Source organism: Panthera tigris, chromosome D4, assembly GCF_018350195.1.
Source record: "Panthera tigris isolate Pti1 chromosome D4, P.tigris_Pti1_mat1.1, whole genome shotgun sequence".
Classification (NCBI taxonomy): Eukaryota; Metazoa; Chordata; class Mammalia; order Carnivora; family Felidae; genus Panthera; species Panthera tigris.
The window spans coordinates 10,942,161-10,967,475 of NC_056672.1; the positions used below are offsets into that span (position 1 = coordinate 10,942,161).

Below are 25,315 nucleotides of genomic sequence, written 5' to 3' on the forward strand. Positions count from 1 at the left end.
GCAGAAGAATTCCTTGGCTTCCAAGAAGAATTTGGGGATGAGTGTTTGGGATGATCTATGTGCTGTGTTCTTGCTGCTTTAAATGTTGAGCAAGGCTTGAGTTAATTGGAAACACGTTCATTCCTTGGCATTTCCCCTTAAAGGGTCAAGAGCGTGAACTACTTGACGCGAACTTTCAGTTTTCACTGGATTCTACTTCCTTGTTTTTTACATTTCTGTTTACCATGTGTTATCTGCTATGAATACCAAGTATATCTGGGCAAGCGGTTCAAGAATTAAAGAACCAGAATGAAACTGCCAAAAATATTCTCATATCTTATAGAGTGAGTAAGACTTCTCACGTATTTAGGACATAACCTTTTGTTTTATAAATTATTTTTTTTTATTGTGGTAGAATATACATAACGTAAACTTTACCGTCTTAACCATTTTTAGGTCTACATTTCATATAAATCCTTGATTTATTGTACAAATTAATATCCCCCTCACGTCAAAAGATTAGTCGTTACTTAGTCATTATTGTACAGATTAATTAGTAATTACTTAGTCATTATTGTACAAATTAATATCCCCCTTATGTCAAAGGATTACTTAAAAAAATTTTTTTAATGTTTTTATTTATTTTTGAGACAGAGACAGAACATGAGCAGGGAGGGGCAGAGAGAGAGGGAGACACAGAATCCGAAGCAGGCTCCAGGCTCCGAGCTGTCAGCACAGAGCCTGACATGGGACTCGAACTCACGGAGCGTGAGATCATGACCTGAGCCGAAGTTGGATGCTTAACCTACTGAGCCACCCGGGCGCCCCAAAGGATTACTTTTTAGTGAACACAAACCATTTTGTGTTCATTAAAAACTAATTACAGTATATATGAAAGGGCACGCATACTACATTGATTTAACTGCAAGGAAAAATATTTTTAGATTTGTATTTGACGAGATGATGAGACAGTTTCATATAGAATATTAAAATTCCATCCATTAGGGGTGCCTGGGTGGCTCATTCAGTTGAGCATCTGACTTTGGCTCAGGCCACGATGTCACAGTTTGTGAGTTCGAGCCCCACGTTGGGCTTGCTGCTCTCAGCACAGAGCCCACTTCAGATCTTCTGTTCCCCTCTCTCTCTGTCCCTGCCCTGCACGCACTCTCTATCTCTCTCGAAAATAAATAAAACACTAAAAAATATTTTTAAATTCTATCCATTAAATGTTATGCCTGGATTTACTGAAAATTATTAAAGACGGATTGATAATATCTTACCAGGTTTAATATTTCAGAATTTGAAAAATTTGAAAGGCAACATCCATACATTTCAACATAAGTATGAGTTTAAAAGCAGGGCTTATGGACAAATTTTAGTGCCTAAAGAGTCAAATATTTACTATCCTAGGGAAAGTACTTTCTCAGTATTAATTACATGCTGATGGCCAAGTTTGAAAAATGTAATGTATTTTGGGTTTTGTGTATCTGCCAAATAACTGGAAAAGACTAGTTTTGGATTCCTGGTCATCGGGTGGTAACAGACATTGAGGAACATTCGTGTTTAACGAGAATTTCTAAGTATCTGGCATTCACCCCGAAATTGGGACTGGACTGGGCACACGAGAGACTTCACACAAACTCAAGAATATATCCTTCATCACCAATTCCAACCCTGGATTTGGTGGTCACAAAGGCATTTAGAAAATAGGGATCACTGAAGTCACTCCTTGATTTGTTCCAAGCCTGCTGAGTCATTGTTTGGCTAACCCCCACAGGAGAGGAACAGCGTGTGCCCAGGTGCCTCTTAGCATTGAGGTGTGTGCATTTTTGGGGGAGGAGGTGTTAGAAGGATGGTGGGATAAGAGGGCGTAGTTTTTATCCGAACGACTTTATTTTGTGGTTGATTTTTCATGTGCAAAGAAGGCCGTATAACTTGTACTATTTATACCCAATAATGGCCTGAAAAGTGTGTAGGATCTTGATTGTGCCTTAATTTGTGACTTAGCCTACAAATGGGCGCTTGGCTTCTCACATGATGTGTAGGGTTCTGATGGAACTGTGATCGGAACTTCATGCTTTTAGGGTAGAGATTCTTCTTTTCGTTCCCAGGTATACTTCATGGGTACGGTCATTGACGTTTCCTTTTGCTTTTCTATCCTTAGTGGAGATAGTGGACCCAGTAGATATCTATCTCAACCTCCTTCGGACCATCTTTGACTTTAATGCCATCAAGAGTTTGCTGACAGGGCCCGGCCAACTGAAGATCCGGGTTGATGCGATGCACGGAGGTAAGTTCGTGGTCTTCTCCCAATTGGTGGCCAAGAAATGTTGAAGAGGCCTTTACCCATGTTGGCTTTCTGAGATTATGAGGAAGATTGGGTTCAGGGATATTCACACAATGTGTGTGTGTTCAGATACACTAATTATATCATCATTTTGGTAAGATTGGCATCCAGTGTCTACACTATCATAACTCTTAATCCCCATACTCTCCCAGGATCTCTATCTTTTCACTTCATGTTCCTGGAGATCTCTGATGTGCTCCCCTCTGCACTGGTTGCTCTCTGAGTTGTTGTTGTCCTTATCATCATTCTAGTAATTCTCTTTACCCCTTTCTCGTGTTGACTCTCCTTATTTCCACTTCCTTTGTCTTCCATTTTTGTGATTTACCTCCTTGTTTTGGAGGAACAGATTCTTCAGGAGCTCGGAGAGAAACCTGATGGGAGCTGAATGTGTTGAGTCATTGCATATCTGAAAATACCTTTTTTTTCTTCTTGTTCTCACGGGATATTTATTTGTCTAGAAAAAGAAATTTAAGATGGATATTACTTTCCTTCAGAAGTTTGAGGGCATTGCTCCATTGCCTTATAGCCAATTGTATTGAATTTGAGAAATCTGATGCTATTCTGATTTTTAATCCAGGTATGAAATCTTTGCTTTTTCTTCTCTGGAGGCTTTTAGGGTCTTTGGCTCATCATTACTGTTCCTACCTTTTGTACTGATGAGTCTTAATGTGGGACTATTTTCTTCTATTGTGCTGGGTACTTGGGAGATCCTCTTAATCTGGAAACTTGTATCCTTTAATTCTGGAACATTTTCTTAAATTAATTCTTGAATGATTTCCTCTATTATTTTCTCTTTCCTTTCCTTCCAGAATGGTTATTGTTTAGGTATTAGACCTAAGGGACTGATTCTTTAGTTTTCCTAGTCTCTCCTCTACACCTCCCCCGCCACCCCTATTTTCCTTTTCTTTGTTTTGTGCTTTCTGGGAGATTTCCTCAACTTTTTTTCTAAGCCCTCCCATTAAGTTTTTCAGTTCCACTATCATATTTCTAATTTCCAAAAACTGTTTTTTCATTTCCAAATAATCTCTTTTAAAAAATAGTGGGCCTATTCATGTTTCATGAGTGCCATATTTTTTAAATGTCAGGTTTACTGATTTATACGTGGTAAAACTGACCTTTTAGGCATACAGTTTGATGAAGTTTGACAAAAATATATAGTCATGTGATGACTATGACAATCAAGATATAGAGAATTTCCCCCACTCTAGAAAATTACCTTGTGGTACTTTGTAATCATACCCCTTATCCTAACCCATAGCTCCTGGAAATCACTCATCTGCTTTTGCCCCTATAATTTTGCCTTTTACGGAAAGCCATGTAAACAGAAGCACAAAATATATACCCCTTTATTTTAGGCTTCTTTCACGCACGTAAAGTTTTGGAGACAGGTTCGTGGTGTTGTGTATATCAGGAGTGGTTCCTTGTTACCAATGAGTAGGATTCCATTGTATGGATGAACCACAGTTTGTTTATTTATTCACCAGTTGATATAGTTAGGGTTATTTCTAGGTTTTGGCTTCTACAAAGTTCCTATAAACATTTGTGAACACTTCTTTATGCGTTACTTGATTTCATTTGTCTTAGATCTGAGATTTCTGAGTCATAGGACAAGTGCATATTTTTCTTTATAAGAAACCGCCAAACTGTTACCCAAAGTGGCTGTGCCATTTGCACCACCATCAGTGTATGAGGGCTTCACTTTTTCCATGTCCTCACTTGGTATTCTCAGTCTTTTTAATTTTAGCCATTTTATCATATCTTATTAATCTCTGTTAAAATATTGCTGGTATATATTTAAAAATTTTTCTTCTCCTTATAGTTTCTGTTTCCTCCAGGTTGTTCTTTATGCTTTTTGTTTTGGTCTCATGTTAATTGCATTTTCCAAAAGTTTGGTGATCCTTGGCTGTCTGGCATGTTTAAGAATGAGGCACTAAAAATTTTATTGGGAGATCGGAGCTCATGTGTGGAGCTCGTCCTCCATGGGCTTTACTCTCAGGTCATTTGTGTGGGCTGTTTAGTTCTTTCTTATTGGGCCAATCATATTCCCCAGAAAAAGATCTTTCAGGTTCTTGCCCTAGCATTCATTATCTGGCCTAGAGGGAATACAGCTTCTCTTTCTAAATAGTTTGAATAATATAGCTGGTTTTGAGCCTCATTGCCTAGGTTGTACTATATGTCCATCTCTGAATCAATCACTGTGGATGGAGGGCATTGATTGGGCACATCTAGGTCACCTTCTCAGCCTTGGGGGAAATGGAATTTAGCCATGTCTGTATTATAAGAACTGAGATGGGAAAAGGATTGGTTCTCCAAAGGAAACCTAAAATGCAAAGTCAAAAGATGTTCACTATTTGACGTTTGCATCTTATCAGTGGAAAATAAATGGAAAGCAATGCTTTACATATATTTCAGCCAACAGGATTGCAGGCTGGTCCCCAGATGTGCTGTATGTGTGTGCTCTGGCTCTATTCCCTTGTTTATAATATTATTTCCATTTGGATGACATCCCCAGTCCCCATCTCTATATTCTTTCTTCAAGTCTTCTTGGAAATGCTACCTCCTTCTTGAAACCTTACCTGTGGTTGTTTCTTCTCCTAAGCCGTTAGATCTAATTATTTCATAAATATACATTGAATAGCATCAGTCTTACTATTGCATTCACTCGCCTGTCGATTTCACTCATCCCACCCCTGCTTTAAGAGCCCAGTAATGTAGGGACTGTGTGCTTTGCATCCCTTGAATATGTTGCCTTCCATTCTTTTTTTTTTTCTATTATAATTTTTTTTAAAGTTTCTTTATTTCTGAGAGAGAGAGAGAGAGAGAGAATGAGTGGGGGAGGAGCAGAGAGAGGGAGACACAGACTCCAAAGCAGGCTCCAGGCTCTGAGCTGTCAGCCCAGAGCCTGATGTGGGGCTCGAACTTGTGAACTGCGAGATCATGACCTGAGCCGAAGTCAGACGCTCAACCGACTGAGCCACCCAAGTGCCCCACTTTTTTTTTAAGTTTTTTTCATTTTTATTTTTGACAGAGGTACAGTGTGAGCATGAGTGGGGGAAGGGCAGAGAGAGAGGGAGACACAGAATCCAAACAGGCTCCAGGCTCCGAGCTGTCAGCACAGAGCCCGACGCGGGGCTCAAACTCATGAACCGTGAGATGATGAGATGGACTGAAGTCGGATGCTTAACTGACTGAGCCACCCAGGCGCCCCAATGATGCCTTCCTTTCTTAACATTGGGATTCCATGGTAGGCACTCCATAAATGTGTGTTGAACTGGAAAACACCATCCCTTAGCACTTTTTTGGTAAAATATGCTTCATTTTATATGCTACAGTGGTTTACAGTGTCTAATTATATACTTGACAGAGTCAAAGTGATTGCAGAGACAAAGAACATCGTTGGAGCCTTTTAGTGCTTTTGTATATATTTAGCTCAAGTTTTCAGTACATAAAAAGCTGCACACAATGGATCATTATTAAGCAGTTGATTTCTTTCTGGCAACATATTAGAAAAGTTTTGGAGAAAAATATTATGTAACTGCCCAGCATAGTCATTGGCACATATTAGGTGCTCAATGAATGTCAGCTGAAGTATTACTCTGTGTTGTGTCTTGAAAAAGCTTGGCGAATTTATTTATTCTGTGCTCTTAAATTGCCCTTCTTGTTTTACCCAGGATAGAAGACATTTGGGGGTTTCTTTAAAGCTTTCATATTGCTGCATGTATCTCTTTTCAGTTATGGGACCCTATGTGAGAAAAGTCCTGTGTGATGAGCTGGGAGCCCCAGCCAATTCTGCAATAAACTGTGTCCCCCTGGAAGATTTCGGGGGGCAGCATCCTGACCCAAACCTGACATACGCAACAACCCTTCTGGAAGCTATGAAAGGAGGAGAATATGGATTTGGAGCGGCATTTGATGCTGATGGGGTAAGTAGGAAAGTTCTCTGCCTGCTGACCCTTTTACCATGTAATAAGCCCGCCCCTGGAAGCCAGAGAATTCCTGGGGCCTGTTGACATATGGCGCATTTGAACCTTAACTGGGCTCTGCATCTATTCTTCTGTTTAACGCTCTTCCATATTGCAATTAAATAGCTTTTGCTTTTCTTAGTTCTAGGTTACCCTTATGCTGTGAAAAAAGGTTATGTCTTAAAAAAAAAATTCATGCAATAAATGTTTCTGTATGGTTGGTCTTGTTGAAAGCGCCGCATGAAGGCAACAGCTCTTTCAGCAATAACTCTCGTTCTCCATTGTGTTTTGGGGAAAGTGTACACGGGGGCTACGGAAGCTCAAGGTCGTCATCCACAGTTCACCAGGTTGAACACATTCCTAGCTGGCCAAGATCACGGGCCCTCCAGGACTCAGGAATTTAAAAGGTTTCTCATGCCCCCTGTAGCCTCATTCAAGTTGTTTGAGGTTGTTTAAATATAGGATGGCAGTAAAGAAGCTTGTGCTGCTGGTGGGAACGGGCTGCTAGCAGCAGATGGCTCTGTCTCATCGTTTTCACACATTCTTTCCGACAGGACCGTTATATGATCCTCGGCCAGAATGGCTTCTTTGTGAGCCCTTCTGACTCCCTGGCCATCATTGCTGCCAACCTCTCTTGCATTCCATATTTCCGGCAGATGGGGGTGCGAGGGTTTGGGAGGAGTATGCCCACCAGCACGGCCCTGGACAGGTAAGCAAGGATGTCACCGTGGAAAACGTTACGGTACGCTTCTGACGTCACTGTCCCCTTTGTGGGTAACTGTCCCTCATTCTCCCCTACTCCGGCGGGAACCGATGGAAGTGTGGGAACTTAGAGACGCGTGTAGTGTGCTTGATAGGGACGGGAAGCATCAGGTGGCCTGAACTGGATTCCCGGTTCTGCCGCTGCTTAGCTGCGGGAACTTGACGGATGTATCCGATCCCTGTGTCTCATTCTTTTTTGTCAGTCTCTTCTACTTTGGCAATTCCAGTGAGTGCAAAGTATCATTTCCTTTTTTTTTTTTTTTTTAATTGAAGTGTAATTAACATATAGTGGTATATTAGTTTCAGGTCCACAATGTGATTCAACAATTATATATGTTACTCAGTGCTCATCATAAATAAGTATACTCTCAATCCCCTTCACCCCTTTCACCCATCCCCCCACCTACCTGCCCTCTGGCAACCACCAGTTCGTTCTCTGTTTTTAAGAGTCTGGTTTTTTTTTGTTTGTTTGTCTCTCTTTCTCTCTCTCTTTTTTTTTTTTTTTTGTTTTGTTTCTTAAATTCCACCTATGAGTGAAATCCTACGGTATTTGTTTTTCTTCAATTGACTTATTTCACTTAGCATTATATCACATTGTATTTAACAGCTGAGGAATATTCCATTTACATATATGCCCTTTCTTCTTTATCCTTTCATCTCTGGAAGGACACTTGGGTTGTTTCTGTATCTTGGCTATCTATTATAAATAATGCTGCAGTAAATAAAGGGGTACAGATATCGTTTCAAGTTAGTGTTTTCATTTTCTATGAGTAAACACCCAGTAGTGGAATTACTGGATCATATGGTAATTGTATTTTTAATTTTTTGAGAGCCCTTCGTACCGTTTTCCACGGTATCTGTATTAATTGACCTTCCCACCAACAGTGTGCAAGGGTTCCTTTTTCTCCACATCCTCACCAACACTTATTTCATGTCTTTTTTATTCTAGCTATTCTCATAGATGTGAAGTGACATCTCATTGTGGTTTTGATTTACATTTCCACGATGATCCGTGATGTTGGGCATCTTTTCATGTGTCTGTGGCCATCTGTATGTCTTCTTTGGAAAAATGTCTGTTTAGGTCTTCTGCCCACTTTTGTTTTTTTTAATGTTTATTCATTTTTGAGAAGGAGAAACAGAGTTGAAGTCGGGGAGGGGCAGAGAGAGAGAAATAGACAGACAACAGACAGACAGAATCCCAAGCAGGCTCCAGGCTCTGAGCTGTCAGCCCAGAGCCCAATGTGGGGCTCGAACTCACCAACTGTGAGATCATGACCTGAGCCGAAGCCGGACACCTAACTGACTGAGCCACCGGGGTGCCCCTCCTGCCCACTTTTAATTAGATTATTTGTGGGTTTTTTTTGTGTGTTGAGTTGTGTAAGTTTTTTATATCTTTTGAATATTGACCCCTCATTGTATATATCGTTTGCAAATACCTTCTCCCATTCAGTCCATTGCCTTTTTATTCTGTTACCAGTTGCCTTTGCTGTGCAAGAGCTTTTCTTTGGATGTAGTCCCAACAGTGTAGTTTTGCTTTTGTTTCTCCTGCCTGAGCAGGTGTATGTAGGACACAGTTTAATCCCTATTTGGTTCAGTATCCTCTAGAGAAACCAGTCCTCTGTTGCTTCTATCCTAGGAATCTTTGTACCCTTTGACTCCAAGAGCAGTCCTTGTGTCAAGACCCTGGTTGAGTCAGCAGCTTGTTGAGAAGCAGATCTTTTAGCAGAGAGAAACCAAAAGCAAGATCTGCTGGGGTGGGGTGGACAGACATCTCTTGAACTGAAGTCACTCTGAGTCTCCAGTCTCCTTGAGTCTTTGCTGTCTGTTCCTACAAGTAGCTGGTTATTTGTGGTTTCATTCTGATGAAGGGTGAGGGGGAAAGCCCTTTGCACAGGCTTCAAGTCAGAAAGATACTGTAGTCCTTAAAACAAAAGCCCCCAATACACATTCATGTCCTGGGAGACTCCTGCCAAGGGGTCCTTCTGCGTTTTGAAATTTTCTCTTTTCTTTTGGTTTAGATTTGCATCATTGTAGTAACTAGTGATGTTGAGCTCATTTTCATATGCTAATTGTATCTGTTCATTTAAAAAATTAGGTTATCTTTTGTTATTGATTTATAGAAGTTCTTTATAGAGTCTGGATCATGTTTTTTTTTGTCAGATATATGTATTGCAAATATTTCCTCCCTGCCTGTTGCTTGGCTTTTCATATTTTAATGGTGCCTTTTGATGAGCTGAAGTTTTGATTTTTTTAAAGTTTATTTATTTAGATTCAAGTCAGTTAACATACAGTGTAGTATTTTTTTCCGGAGTAGGACCCAGAGATTTTTTGCTTACATACAACACCCAGGGCTCATCCCAACAGGGGCCCTTCTTAATGTCCATCCCCCATTTAGCTCAGAAGTTTTAAATGAAAAAAAAAATGTTTTTAATGTTTTTTTACTTTTGAGAAAGAGAGAGAGACAGAGTGCGAGCAGGGGAGGGTCAGAGAGAGGGAGACACAGAACCCGAAGCAGGTTTCAGGCTGTGAGCTGTCAGCACAGAGCCTGATTCGGGGCTTGAACTCACGAACCGTGAAATCATAACCTGGGCTGAAGTGGGATGCTTAACCAACTGAGCCACCCGGGCGCCCCTTAAATTTTGATGAAGTTTAGTTTATTAATACTTTCTTGTATAGTTAGTTTATACTTTTTGTCCTCTACAGGAAATATTTGCTTACCCGAAGGTCAGAAAGATGTCTTCCCTATGTCTTCTTCTAGAATCGTTGTAGTTTTAATCTTCACATTTCAGTCTACGATGATTTTGAATTAATTTTTGTGTGGGTTGAAGGCAGAGGTCAAGGCTAACTTCTCCCCTATGTCCTGTTGTGTCAGCCTTGCTCATTGAAAAACAATTTTCTTTCCCCTTGGTGCCTTGTTAAAAAAAAAAAGTTGACCATATCTGTTTGGGTCTGTTTCAGGATTCTCTATTTTGTCTCATTGATCTTTTTGCCTATTCTTATGCCAATATTACACTGTCTTGATTATTAAACTTTTAAAGTAGGTATTGAAATCAGGGGAATCCCCCCAGTATTTTTTCTTCTTGGCCAAGTTAGAAAGATGATATAGCCTTGGTCCTTTGCATTTCTGTACCCATTTTATTTTATTTATTTTTTTTAATGTTTTTATTTATTTTTGAGAAAGAGAGGGAGACAGAATATGAGTGGGGGAGGGGCAGAGAGAGAGGGAGGCACAGAATCTGAAGCAGGCTCCAGGCTCTGAGCCGTCAGCACAGAGCCTGACGTGGGGCTCAAACTCACGAACCGTGAGATCATGACCTGAGCTGAAGTCGGACGCTCAACTGACTGAGCCACCCAGGTGCCCCATCTATACTCATTTTAAAATCAGCTTGTCAATTTCTACCAAAGCCTCTTAGGGTTTGAGGAATGGGTAGAATCTATAGAATAATCTGAGAAGAATTGCATTTTACTAATATTGAAATTTCCAGTTCACAAATGTGGTTTATCTCTCTCTTTACTTAGTAGTCTTTAATTTCTCTTACATACTTTGTAGTTTAACTTCTGTTATGTATGTTTTATCCTTTACTGTAGAGGTCTCACACTATTTTTGTTAAATTCATTTCTGAGTAAAATTTTCTATGTTTTGATGCTATTATAAGTGGAAGAGGTTTGTAAGTTTAATTTTCCAGTTGTTTGCTGCTAGCAATTAGAAATACAACTGATTTTTTTGTCACTTGAGCTTGGATTCTTCCACCGGGAAGAGTCTCTTGGATGCCCCCCATTTTACTTCTCTCCCTCAGGGGATATTGATATCAAGCCCATGATGATAATCTCAACTCAGTGCCTAGCAGTACCAAAGAAGAGGGTGTATTATTCCACATTCTTTCCCATTTACCTTTGCTTATATCCTTCCTTAAAGGCGGGGGCGGGGGGGGGGAACAAAAGGATTCAATAAAACTGTAGAGAACAAGGCAAAATGGAGCCATCTTTAAACACTGAGGGCTCAGCGTGTAATTACAGGATCCTGATTGCTATGTAGGTTACTTAATACTATGGGAGTGTATTTGATAATATCACCTTGCACTTGTACATCATCTTATAATTTAGAAAGAACTTCCGTACATTTGATTTCACTTGATCTTTGCACAAATTTAGTGGGTAATTGGGTAGGCATTACTCTCGCCGTCTTAAAGATGGTGAACCAAGTATCAGAGAGGTGAAGTGACTTGTACACGGTTATACAGCTAATCAGAAAGCGACCCAGGATTTGAAACTAGGTCTTCTGGTTTGCGATTGCATCTGCCCAGTAACTACTCCTGGATCAAGATGGTCCCTGAGAAGCTAGTTCAGAATATTGCCCAACTCTCCTGGGGGATAGCCAGCAACTTCCCAAACCCTGGCCGGGAGAGGCAGGTTTTATTCTGGCAACAAAAACCATGTGTCCTCTTTTCTCCCGGATATTTCCCGGTGGTTCTTGATTTCACTTGCTCCCCTCCATCCCCATAAAACTCTGTTTCAGTCAGAAAGCAGAGGCCTTGCTTAGACATTTCACAAAGGGCCTGTTCTGATATGTAAGTGACCATTTAAAAGGATTATTCATGCTTGCTGGTTGGGATCCAGAATTCTGTGGGGCTCTGACGTGGTGATTTGTTTTGGGTATTTGATCTGCTGTGCAGTTCCCAGGTGGATTCTCATGATGGATACTTAATGAGCTCCTTTCTTCTTAGGTGAAATAAATACAGTTTCAAATTTTTGTCTTGGGCAAGGTTTGCCATATAGTTGTTTTTTTTTTTTAAATGAATAAAATCATTGGAATGTGCCCATAAGTGCCAGGACCAGGAAGAATGACAACTGAGTAGCTGAGACCTATTAAATGATGCACTTGCCTAAACTCTTGGCATTCCAGAATAAGGGGAAGGCCTGGACCCTCGAAACTGATGAATTATTCAGGCCAGATTTCATTGTTCACAGATAATTGTTGTTCCCTGAGGGAAGAGTTTCAATGTCTTTAATTTCTACTCTTCCAGTGTCACTAAAACAAGGATTCCATTGACCCCGGAATAATACGGTTTCAGCCTTGAAAATGGCATTCTTTTGGGGCGTTGTCATTCTGAATGTGTCTGATTTGTAGCCGCAGATGACTCTCTGTTGCTGAAATCGTTTTGGTTCCAATGATTCGAGAAGTAAAGCACATTCAAAGTATATTTGTGGCCCGAGACCTGTCTCCACCCTATGCAGAAGTATTAAATAAGCTTCAGTGTCATCATCCTTCACTAATATTTACGCAGAGCCCATCTGTGCTTGGGACGGTGCCGAATGCCGTGCAAAACAAGGCAAACACACGCAGACGTGAGCCCTTCTCATTAGAGATATTTACAGCCTCACACAAAGCCAGCATCCTTGAATACACTGCGAGGGATCCAGGACTGGAAAGTGTGTTTTGACTACAAGAGAGGCCATGTAGGGTCCACCACCCATAAATGTGGTGGTGCAGGGAATTCATCCTCCTCTACCTTCTGTTGGCTATTTGTGCCACCCTTGCTGTTCACCATTTACTCACTTAAACATTAATTGTTTTGAGAGAGAGAGAGAGAGAGAGGGAGAAAGTAGGGGAGGTACAGAGAGAGGGAGAGAAAATCTTAAGCAGGCTCCCAACTCAGTGCAGTGCCCGACGTGGGGCTTGATCTCACATCTGTGAGATCATGAGCTGAGCCAAAATCAAGAGTCAGACGCTTAACCGACTGAGCCACCCAGGCACCCCAAGAATTATTTATAAAGGGCCTTTTGTGTCCTAGACATGGTACCTTGCCGTGGGGGAGCTTCTAGCCTGACGGAGAAGACACGCCATAAGAAGTAAAGAAAAAATATAAATACAAATGGTAACACATGCTCATGGGAAACGCACTTGGCTCGGTAATAATTGGCGGGTAAGGAGAATGCCGTTTAGATGGGAGAGCCAGGCGAGAACTCTCCGAGGAGGTTATGGGTAGGGCCAAAATTAGAAACATGCAGCTTGACCCGGCTATGATGCTGGCATTAGAAATAGTCCATGATACACGTGAAAATGCTTATTTTTCAGAAGGTAGTCTACAGATATTTGTTGCCAGTCCCCGATCTGAAATATGTACTGTAGCTTTCTCTTGAACGTATTCAGCGGGTTGTTGCAATCCAGACAGTGTTAATCCTGTAAGTATGCAATTATCGCCTCATCTACAACGGTCTTGGTCTTTACTGCCTTCTTTAAATCTGTGCTCTTCTGTTTCTTAGATCAGTCATGATGCACCTCAGTAATGGGAGAGAGAGTGATCTGAGCTAATGCCTAATTATTCAGTCTTCCACACATTGTTTCTGATACGGAATGATGGGAATTATTTTGCTTCAGCAGATAAATATGTTCAAGTCTATCTTGTATTAAAATAAAAGAAAAAAAAAGGGGGGCGGAAATCCCTTTATCACAGGAGCTATTCCCCTGAAACTCTCGAAAACTGATTTCATCAGGGTCAAGGCAGAAAAGAGATGGCGTCCTTGAAAGGGGGATTACTAACGAGAATTTATTAATAGTAAGTTAATAACTTCATGCAGAAGTATGGACAAATTAAGAAAGCAAAAAAAAAAAAAAAAAAAAAACAAGAAGAGATGAGAGGCTCTCCATGATTCAGGATAGTAGAAAGTTGTTAGTTCTCCCAGGACTGAAGCATGAAAGGGAGGGATGAGGGTAACTATAGCCTCGTGAGGTCTGGGGTTATGCAAGGTGGGCTATCAGACAGGAACTGAACTTGTCAGAGGGGTAGAAATACCCCACCTTGTCTCTTTTTCCACCCTCCAGTCTCCTGCTAATGCCTTCTCTTGACCAAACTCACTGGAAGCAGGAGCACAATCTGTGGCGTTTAGCCTCCAAAGTAGGGCAGAGATGGCCATAGAATGAAATGGGTCCTCCATTGGACAAACGATGAAAAGATTGTTCAAGGATGAACATGATGAACCCCACCCTATGCCTGGGGTCCAAAAAGGAGGGAAGAGGATGAGCTGGGGAGTTAAGCAAGTAGAGATTACTACAAAGATTGGCCAGTTGGCTGGTTGTGCTGGTTACTCTTGCACCCAAAAGTCCAATTTCCCACTGCTATTTTCAGTTTTCACATCTCATATTACTAAGGGAGTTTGAGTGTTTCTTCATATGCTTCAGAGATTTGAGGATTTTCTTTTTATTAATTGCCTGTTCCTGCCCTTTGCTCATTTTTAGAATTTGAGTTCCTCTTTTTTATGGATTTATAGGGGGTCATTACATATTTTAGGTAGTAGATCCTTGTCAGTTTGAAACACTTCTAATTTTCACTTTTTTCTTCACACAAAATTTTACCGCTGAGTTCCATATCCAGTTTCTGTCAATAGATAGCTGTATTATAGGCAGCTCAAATTTAATGAGCATAAATAGCGGCTTTCCTGATTTTCCCTAAAAATTGTTCTTTTTTTTTTTTGTTTGTTTACTCTCTGTGTGAATCACCTATCACCCAAATTATAAATCTTGAAATAATTCTAGACTTATACTTCTTCCTTATTCCCAAAATACCATTAATCATTGAGTTCTGTCAGAAAAGCCACTTAAATGTTTGCTGAACCATTCTTCTCTGTCCCTACTTCTACCTTGCTAGTTCAGGGTTCTCATAATCTTCTGCTTGAACTATTGCAAAATCCAATGAACTGTTTTCCCCGCCTCCAGGCTTCCTTTCCTTCATTCACATTCTGGACCACCCCAATCACAAAGCCATGCGTCTCCTTCCCTGGCTTAAAATCTGTTGGTAGCCCCAAATGACTGCACAATGAGATCTCATCTCTGGATTCTAAAGCGTGCGTAATTTCCGGATTATGAACATCTCACTCCTGCCTATATTTTTTTTACCCCACCCCCTAGATGTGTTATGCTGCTTATAGTTCCCCAAATTCGATGACCTCTCACACTGCTATGCCTTTGCACATGCTGCTGTCTTTCCTTGAGATGTGTTCCCTTTGCTCCACCCCATCCCACTTGGTCCTTCCTTCCTTTTCAAGACTTGAGTCAGGTAACAGCTTAGTAAGTCCACCTTTGGTACTGTGTTCTCTCTACCCCAAAGCAGGGTATAGAACTTGTTCTTCACAGATGACTTTGTCACAGTTGTCACAGGCATTGAAAACCCATACTTGTCTGTTTTCTGATATCCAGTGAGCCTGCTGAAGGGCAAAAATGTTATCCAGTGCCTGGCACAGAATAGTTCTCAATAAACGCTTCTTAAATGAATGAGGTTCTTTTCCTTTTGGATCCCTTTTATTTGAGAGAAAAAAATAACAGAACTCCACAGATCTAATCACCCAGTTCTCAAAGTTAAGTACTGGAAACTGCCAACACACTTCTGACTTTCGTACAAGATAAATTCGTTGATGCTATCACCGGGTGGCACAGGGAAGTGTATCTGAACGATAAGAAGAAAATAAACGAAGTATAATTACACAGCCTTCTTCGGGTGCAATAGAACTGTGCCTGATTTATGGTTTTCATTTACATTTAGGTAAATTTGCAGTGAGCCAGATTTTTAGCAATGATATAAGGGTATCGATTACAACTTCATCAAGGTGAGATCGAAGGAAGCCACCACCTAGCAGTTATTTCCTACTCACTAATTAAAAACTCACCACAGCCTGAAATTAAGCTCAGGATTATTTATTTCTTGCCCGAGCAAGTAGGACGAGCAGTGAATTTTTTCCTAGGACGTTTAGAGGATGCCTCCTGTTACCTTCCTCTCTGCTTTCTGTGTTCACTTACCGGAAAGGAGGCTGACAATGATGGAAACCTGTTTTTCGGTGTTTCTATGAGTTGATGTCTGGTAAGCACATGATAAGCATGTCTACATTTAGTAGAGGGCGTTTATGAATTGGTTGGCTGAAGGGAGAGGAATACGTTGTTAATAGGTTAAGACCGGAAGCTGCCAGAGCTTCGGGGATGCCGGATAAACCATGTTTTGTTCAGTAGTTCAGAGCCATCTCTGGTTTCTGCTGTTTGAGTTGGTGAGAAAAACAATTTTAAACCCGAGTTCCAAAATACACGGTCCTCATCACCCTCCCCGGTGAACTCAAAGACAAGCTACTTTTAGGAGTCAGCTCTCTCTTGCTGTCCTTGCAAGGACTCTTGGCCATTCTTTGGCTTCATCTCTAGAAAGGCACAGTCATTGCCAAGGGTAGCCTGTGTTGCATCTTCAGCCCTTCCACCGGCTCGGTTCCCTGTGGCCTTTGGCAGGTCACTTTGACTACTGGTGGACTCAGCAAGTGTTGAAAGAAGCCCCCGTTAACCCCTGGCTCGGTGATTGGAGGCTTTAGTTAAAGATCACTTTAAGCAGGGATTTCACTGCCGTCTTGTCTGGACCATACAGCTAAATGCCATGCAGTTGCATTGCAAGGGGATTATGGAGTTCATGGCCTGCCTTCATCCATACTCTCGATTTTGGTTTTTGGAAGGTGTGTGTGGCCAAATAACCTCATTCCCTTTTTTCCCCCGTGGCTTAAAATATCGATACAATTTTAAAATCAGTCCCATGTATTTCTACAAAGAGGCATGAAGCAACTATATATCTTCATTACGGTAGTATATATACATCATTATACAGCTATATAAATACGTCAAGGCTCTCGGGACTTATAAATTAAAATCGATGAGTTTTATTTTATGTGAATTATACCTTGATAAAACTGATTAAAAAAATACTCAAGCCCTATTTATTTCAAAATGAAACAAAGCACTGCCCTTGGATCTTCCTTTACAATTGGGGTCAGAAGTCAACTGTACTTCGCGACATCGAAGCCCTTATTTGCCCTCCTGGCCGGGTTCACGTGACTCAGTGGCCTCGGGAATCTCTGTCCACTGCTTTTCTCTCTGTGGTGAGCCAGAATATCAATATGCTACCCGCAGTTCTTGTCTTCTTTGGAAAAGACTTAACTCACGTTTAGAGTTGGATGGAGGCTCTAAGATTTCCAGGTCATCGTTCAAATTTATTGGCATAAAATATATATAAGGAAGATGGGATAGCCCAGCATCATTCCGTGCCAAATGCTTTGCCAAAGCTGCCAAAGAAGCCTGACAGTCGGCAACGACTTTAAATGAACGGGGATAATGATACATCATCCTAGGCCTGAAGATTCTTGTGGAGTTCATGCGCACGTACTTTTTGTACGGGCTTTATATTTTGGAATGGATTTTGTAACGCTAACCAGAAAACGCAGCAAGTTTTAAAATGGGTTTTTAAACCTCAATCTCACAGGATAGCATTAAGCCTGGCCTGTCAGAATACTACTTAAGTGATGGTGAAATATCATCAGTTTTACTGTACCCGTCAGGCCAAAGGAACAATAGGATCCAAGAAAGCTGCCCAAAAGTTTTGTCAGCTCAGCAAAGGGTAAGGGGATAAATGCATTTTTATTCCCAGGGAAATCTATGATAGTATTTTATTCAGTTTTCACCAGACCCTCAGAAGTATTTCTCAGGCGCCATTATTGACATTTTACTTATAGGAAAAATAACATGTTGGGAGGTTAAGCTACTTGCCTAACGTCACCTATCAAGAAAGAAGCAGTGAAGACTGCTACCAGATTGTCTGGTTTCACATCTCATAATTTCTTTACTGATCCTTACTGTTGACAGCAAGAAGGTATTCTGATTGTATCTTGAGTGAAAGCCATTTGTGCGGGTTAGGGGGTGTGTTTGGGGGGGGGGTACCGACGTTGCCCAAAAAGTAGTAGGCGACATTGACAAGCATGATCAATTTCAACCCCCAACTGTCTTGTGATTTTGACCTTGAACATCCCTACCATTCAGTAAAGTTCTGGAAGAAGCAATCCCTGGCTTTAACTTAAGACTTCCAGGAAAATGTTGACAGGAGTTCAAGGTAAGGTTTGAATTTTATACTCTTGCCTCAGGATCTGCTGGAAGTAGTCAGATCAGCAGTGGCCACGCAAAAAAAACTTTTATCAGGTTTCAGCAGCTTTTCTCTGTTACATTCTCTACAAAGTGGGTTAAGTAGATACAGTTCCTTCTGCCTTTGAGTTTTTATCTCACACAGACAACACTGATGACCAGAAACATAAAATATACCCACTAGGGATACTGGGCTCTTTTAGTAAATAATGTGTCAGGAGTTGGGTGTAAGATGTCCGTGCTTAGAAAAAAAACAAGAAAAAAAATCTTGTTAGCCCCTATGTGCCCTATACAGGTGGGGGTGGAATCCAGATCTGCGTATCCATTGATCTCGCTTCTGATCAGGTTTCTGCCTGAGGTTTAGATTCGTCATTGGGAATTCTGAATTCTTTTAGAGTCCTCAATGGCGTCAGGGGTTTATATTCTAGCATGCAGGAAAACTCTTTGATGAGTTGGTGCTTGGATTTAAGAATGCAAGATCTCTACCCAGGACTCACAGAGAGATTGTTATCAGTCAGGATCTTTGTGCTGCAAATGAGAGAAAACTAGCCGAAATGGGGCCTAAATAAGACAGGGGATGTGTTGACCCACATAGCGAAATTAGAGGTGGCCGCAGGTGAACCTCGCTTCAGCAGCTCAAACGATACAACCACTTGACCTGGATATTGCTGTCAGCTCTGCCTGAGAAGGTATCACTCTCATCCCCGGGCTCCCTGCCTCTGGCTCACCAGGCTTTCCCTTTGGGGGAGCAAATATTTGCAGGATTGCCGGCCTCATGAACCTGACACACCTTGTCTATGAGGATGAAGGTTGTTTACTTCCTGTCTCTGAGACAAAGCTTTTCCGGAAAGAAACAACCGAAAACCTCCTCTTGAATCTTGACTTTGTCTGGGGTTTGTACCACCTCTGACCCTTTGACTCACCAAGGCCACGAGGGGTGGGATAGGATGAGAGTCTTAAAACCTGTCCCCTTGATGAGGTGGAGCCGGGAGGACCATCGTGCCTTCCCAAACCAAATGACCAAGAATGGACGCAGTTGTTCTCCAAAGCAAAATGTTTCTCTTCTTCCAGAAGGGAGTAGTAACTGCAGCAACTTGGGATCCGGTAGATGCAGAGAGGTGGAGAGTAGTGAGGGCATTGGAGTGTGGTTTTGGAAGAACTCAGTGCCTGGCCAAGAACTCAAGGTGCCCCTCTCGTTACCCCCTCGTACCCTGTCAATCCTTGGCTACTTACCAATAACTGACAATGGCTTTGGAACTGGAATGGCGGTGCTTGCCTATGATCCTTGCATAATATGCTCATAGATTCATGTGTCATTCTTTCTCATCCTCTCCTCTCCTCTCCCTTCCCTCCCTTCCTCCCCCTCCCTTCCCTTCCTTTCACTTCCCTCCCTCCTACCTTTCTCCTTCCTTCCTTCCTTCCTTCTCCTCTTCTTTCTCCCTCTCTCCCTCCCTCTCTCCCTCCCTCTCTCCATCTCTCTTTACCTCTCCCTCTTTCCTTCTTTTCTGACTTCATCTCTCAGTCCTTATTTTTTCTCCCTCCATCCCCTCCCTCTCTCTTTAAAAAAATTTTTTTTTCATGTTTATTTTTGAGAGAGAGAGAGAGAGACAGAGCATGAACGGGGGAGGGTCAGAGAGGGAGAGGGAGACACAGAATCCGAAGCAGGCTCCAGGCTCTGAGCTGTCAGCACAGAGCCTGACGCGGGGCTTGAATTCACGAACCGCGAGATCATGACCTGAGCCGAAGTCGGCCGCTCAACTGACTGAGCCACCCAGGCGCCCCATACCTCCCTCTCTCTTTACCTACCATTTACTCTGCCATTTTTCAAACTTTTTTTTTTTTTTTTAGTACCTGCCGCATGCCAGGCACCCTGCTGGGTTCTGGATATCACTGATAGAGTTCATCTTCTCTTTTACCTCCTTTCTTTCTCTGTCAAACTTCATTGTCAACAAAATTTGGAAATATTCTCTGTGTAAAGTGTTCTCCTGATTTTAAAGAAATTCATGGCTTTAATCTGATGTTAATGATAGATTTGGAGAGTTTTCAAATCATTGACGACGACATATCCTACAGATTGTCTTACACAGATTCTACTACCTATATTTAGGAGTAGGAAGGAGAGAAAGAACATAAGTTAAGAAATGCAAACATGTATGCCTGCCACTGTTTTCAAACGAGCTTATGCACAAAATGGGACATCCTACTTTCTGACTTTCATTGGCCTCTACATTCAGACTTATCCAAGTTTGAATTTGACTCCCCTACTCTGGCTGTGATGGCTCAGTCCATTAAACGTCTGACTTCAGCTTAGGTCGTGTTCTCATAGGTCATGGGTTCAAGCCCCGTATTGGGCTCTGTGCAGACAGCTTGGAGCCTGGAACCTGCTTCAGATTCTGTGTGTGTGTGTGTCTCTCTCCCCTCCTCTGCTCACGCTCTGTGTCTATCAAAAATAAATAAATGTTAAAAAAAAAATGAACAGTGAAGTCTAATGACTAGCCTCTAGTTCTTCCACTAAGGAAGTAGGACTAAACCTTGATCAGTGGCTCCATTTAACTCCTACATTTCTCGTGTAGGTGATAGTAATTGGGTTGTGCTCCTTGCTGTGGGTGCCTCACATTTCACAGTACAACAAAGCTTTTAGAAAAATGCTGTATGAATCTCAAGTTTCTGTAGTTGGTCGTTTTTCAGATTACTCTGTAAGTAATGATTGTTAATTTTCTTTCTTTTTTTTTAAGAGTTTATTTTAAGTGATCTCTGCACCCAGCATGGGGCTTGAACTCACAACCCCAAGATCAAGAGTCACATGCTTCACTGATTGAGCCAGCCACGTGCCCCTGGTGATTGTTAATTTTCACTAGGTCTTTTTAACATGTATATGGAATCTTTCAATTAGGGATCCAGGATTAGACCCGTTGCTTTTTGATCATCTGCCTTTTCATTAGTATCCTTTATTTCCTCTTTGATTCTTCATTGACCCATTGGCTGTTCAGCAGCATGTTATCTAGCCTCCACATGTTTGTGTCTTTTCCAGTTTTTTTTTTACGGTGATTGATTTCTAGTTTCATATTGTGGTGGTCAGAAAAGATGCATGATATGATTTCATTTTTATTAAACTTATCGAGACTTGTTTTGTGGCCTATCATGTGATCTATCCTGGAGAATTTTCCATGTGCACTTGAAAAAAATACATATTCTGTTGTTTCTGGATGGCATGTTCGGTATATGTCTGCTAAGTCCTTCCGGTCTAATGTGTCAAAGACACTGTTTTCTTATTGATTTTTTGCGTAGACGATATACCCATTGAGTAAATAGGGTGTTAAATTCTCCTACTATTATATTACTCTCAGTTTCTTCCCATATGTCTGTTGATGTTTGCTTTATGTATTTAGGTGCTCCAATGTTGAGTGCATAGGTATTTACAATTGTTATATCCTCTTGTTGGATTGACACCTTTATCATTATTCATTGCCCTTCTTTGTCTCTTCTGACGGTCTTTGTTTTAAAGTCTGTTTTGTCCGATACAAGTATTGTAACCTTGGCTTTTTTCTGCTTCTCTTTGCACAGAACATCTTTTTCTCACCCTTTCGCTTTCATTGTGTGTGTCTTCACGTCTGGTACATATGAAGGTCTCTTTCAGGAGGTTTATTACCATCCTTCAAAGTTGTTATAAAGTGGAAGATCTTTGTTCACTCTATCCAGTGCTCCTTTGGAACACGTATTGGACCCCAGTAATCTTATTTCTTTGGGAAAATTGTCTTTCTTGGAAAACAGGGTTTCTTTGTCTTCTTTTCTTTTCTTTCTTTGTTTCTTTTTTTGCTTGTTTCTTTATATTTATTTATTCATTCAGGGGCACCTGGGTGGCTCAGTTGTTTGAGCACAACTGAGGTCACGATCTTGTGGTTTGTGAATTTGAGCCCCGTGTTGGGCTGTGTACTGTCAGCTCAGAGCGTGGAGCCTGCTTCAGATTCTGTGTCTCCCTTTCTCTCTCTGCCCTTCCCCTGCTCATGCTCTGTCTCTCTCTCTCTCTCTCAAATAAATAAATAAATAAATAAATATCTTATTTATTTATTTATTTTTAAAGGTTATTTGTTTTGACAGAAAGACAGAGAACCAGTGGGAGGGGAGGTGGGGGGCAGGGAAGAGAGAGGGGAGGAGAGGACCTGAAGTGGGCTCCACGCTGACATTGGAGAACCTGGTATGGGGTCAAAATCCTAAACTGTGAGATCATGACCTGAACCGAAGTTGGATGCTTAACTGACTTAGCCACCCAGCACCCTATTTATTTTTAAGTAGGCTCCGTGCCCAAGCGTGGAGCCCAATGCAGAGCTTGAACTCATGACCCTGAAATTAAGGCCTGAGCTGAAATCAAGAGTCTGAAGCTTAACCCGCTAAGCCATCCAGGTGCCCCTCTTTCTCTTCGTTTAAAACGCACCTGTGTCTGTCTGTATCTTGGCCAAAACCATTAAACCCCCCTGCACGGCTCGAACTCTTTTCTTTATGTCTAATTCTGATGATAGCATTTTGACTTTGCATTGTATACACATCCCATTAAAACATGCAGTGTGATTTGTGTGCATATTGTAAGTGCTTGTCCATTTTATAATCTGTTCAGTAATTCAGTCGAAGGCTAAAAAGTTAAAATAAAAGAGACATCATGACCAAGCAAATTGCCCTATGATATACCCATGCATGGGGATGGGAGGGTAGAGGAGAGGTTCACAAAAATGGCTTTCTTTTTTTTTTATTAATGGAACACCAGTGATTTCCATTAAAAAATTTTTTTTAATGTTTATTTTTGGGAGAGAGAGCGAATGTGAGTGGGGGAAGGGCAGAGAAAGAGGGAGACATAGAATCTGAAGCAGGCTCCAGGCTCTGAGCTGTCAGCACAGAGCCTGATGTGGGGCTCAAACTCACAAACTGGGAGATCATGACCTGAGCTAAAGTCAGATGGCCAGCCAACTGAGCCACCCAGGTGCCCCCCCTCCCCCAGTGATTTCCTTTTTAAACAGCATTCAATCCCAATTTATATTTGTAATGGTCATTTCCTGCTTTTAGAGTGACTTTTTAAGTCACTGCTATTCTGTAGTCCTTTTATCTGCAAAGCCACTAACCTAATTCCTCTGGTGTGCCAGGGAGAGAGACTTGGGAGGTGAAAAGGCAGATGTTCGTCCCCAAATGGGGTTTGTTTACATGAATCTTACCAGAGCAGTAGGTGCCAGGAGAGATTTGAGAATGAGGGCTGATTTGGACAAGGCCATCGGATTTGTAGAGGAGACTTCCATCTGAGGGCCACCTTCAGAGACCAGAGGCTGGGTTGTGGTTCTGAGTGAGTACAACATTCAGTCAGGGTGGAGCTGACTAGAGAGAGAGAGAGAGAGAGAGCTCAGGGAGGCGTGGTAGAAAAAAACCAAGCAAAACAAAAACAGAAAAGGAGATGTCAGTATGTGAGCATCAGGTGCTACTCACTTTACCACTGATTCTCGTCACTCCTCAAAGCCTGGCTCTCCCCATCTAGAAAGGAAGTGGTCAGGACTGGTATAGACGCTCTTCCCCATAGAGCTTCCAGCTCATTGCTCTGCCTCCCTTGGGGGTAGCCCTTGCTCTCATGTTTTAGGGTAGTAGGGGCTCTGACCACCATGTTTGCAGGTTAGGCAGCTCCTGGAGCGAAGGATAAAGAAGACAGGTGACGGGAAGCGCAAAGATAGATACACTATCTGTCTTTCAAAGAGGTTCACAGAAGTGGGCGCTTGATACTTTTGCTTGTATCCTACTGGCCAGTACTTCAATTCTATGCCCGCCCCTACCTGCAAGGGAAGCTGGGAAATGGAGTCTTGATTCTGAATGGCCAAGGTGTGCGGCACACAATCAAGAGTTTTCTTATTAAGAAAGAGGAGAATGGTTGTTGAGGGACAACCGGCGGTCTCTGCCATAGGTTTAGATGATGTTTTAAACATTCTGTGTGGAATATTTGAGTCTGTGCAGATATAAAATATTTTCTCTAATCCTCGACCTGCTAAAGAATGCAGAAGATGACATAAGCTCTGGCGATGATCTTCATGATGAGGAGGAAGAAGAGGAGGATGAGCCACCAGAGAAAAGATAGAAGATCTGGCAACTCAGAGCCTAGTGTGAAAAGTATTATTTCCCCCATTTTATAACCAAGCAAATTGTTACTCGTAGTCAGAGAAACCCACTGACATAACACCAGTCTTTACCTATGGAGTTAGGAGCTGGCCACAAAGATTGGGATTGACGCAAGGTGACCTTTAGTTGCAAGTAACAGAAAACTATCCTCCCGATGGCATAAATCATGAGGGAAAAATGTATCTCACAGACATCTCTAGACATCTAGAAAGGGGTAATGCCAAGGTGGTCTGATTCATTGCCTGCACAGCATCAGCAAGGAACCAGGTCCTGTCCTCCTCAGAGCGTAGTCTTTATCCTTTTTTTTTTTTTTTTTTAATTTTTTTCTTTTTTACGTTTATTTATTTTTGAGACAGAGAGAGACAGAGCATGAACGGGGGAGGGGCAGAGAGAGAGGGAGACACAGAATCGGAAGCAGGCTCCGGGCTCCGAGCCATCAGCCCAGAGCCCGACGCGGGGCTCGAACTCACGGACCGTGAGATCGTGACCTGAGCCGAAGTCGGACGCTCAACCGACTGAGCCACCCAGGCGCCCCGCGTGGTCTTTATCCTAATGAGCTTTCCTCATGGAAAGACTCCAGGAATTCTAGCTATTTGCCTGACCTATGACCTAGTCTGATGGGAGAAGAGGGGCTGCGTTTTGTTTATGTGTCTTTTTAAAGTCAAAAAAAATCTTTTCCGTGAGGCTGTCCAGTCCAGTGTTGATTGTGTTCTACAGTAACTTCATCTTCACTGAGAATAAATGATAAGATTGTGGTTCTATTAAGGAGGAGATCAGTGTGAATGACTGGGTGGGCAATGTCAGTGCCTGCTAATTCATTTAAATTATTTGCCCCCCATTAAAGAACATTCTAGAATTATGGGTGTTTCCCTGAAGATGCCACTGACATCAAAGATGTCAGTTGCTTATTATAGTTTTTTTTTTTTACTTACTCATCAATAAGCATTTATGGAATACCTTTCCTGGGTCACTTATAGGTGAATATAATTCATGCCTACTCTCAGAAAATTTTATGATTTAGTGAGAAAGACTAAATATCCCAAGTAACACTTACAGTACAGTGTGAGGAATGACTTACTGTGGGCCCTGAGAATACTGAAAGGAAAACATTGACCTTGGTCTGGATTGGGATCAGTACTTGGGGCTGTAATAGAATTTTTATTGTCTTAGGTTCTAAGTGTTGCTCAT

At 41.7% G+C, this 25,315-nt stretch overlaps 1 protein-coding gene across 1 annotated transcript in view; it reads left to right on the plus strand.

Moving 5' to 3' along the window:
* Positions 1–25,315, plus strand: part of PGM5 (phosphoglucomutase 5) — a 183,106-nt gene that overhangs the window by 28,462 nt on the left and 129,329 nt on the right. The window contains exons 4-6 of the mRNA XM_042964222.1: positions 2,144–2,269; positions 6,059–6,249; positions 6,843–6,997. Of these exons, the coding sequence (XP_042820156.1) occupies positions 2,144–2,269; positions 6,059–6,249; positions 6,843–6,997 (472 nt within the window). The remainder of the gene's footprint in view (positions 1–2,143; positions 2,270–6,058; positions 6,250–6,842; positions 6,998–25,315) is intronic.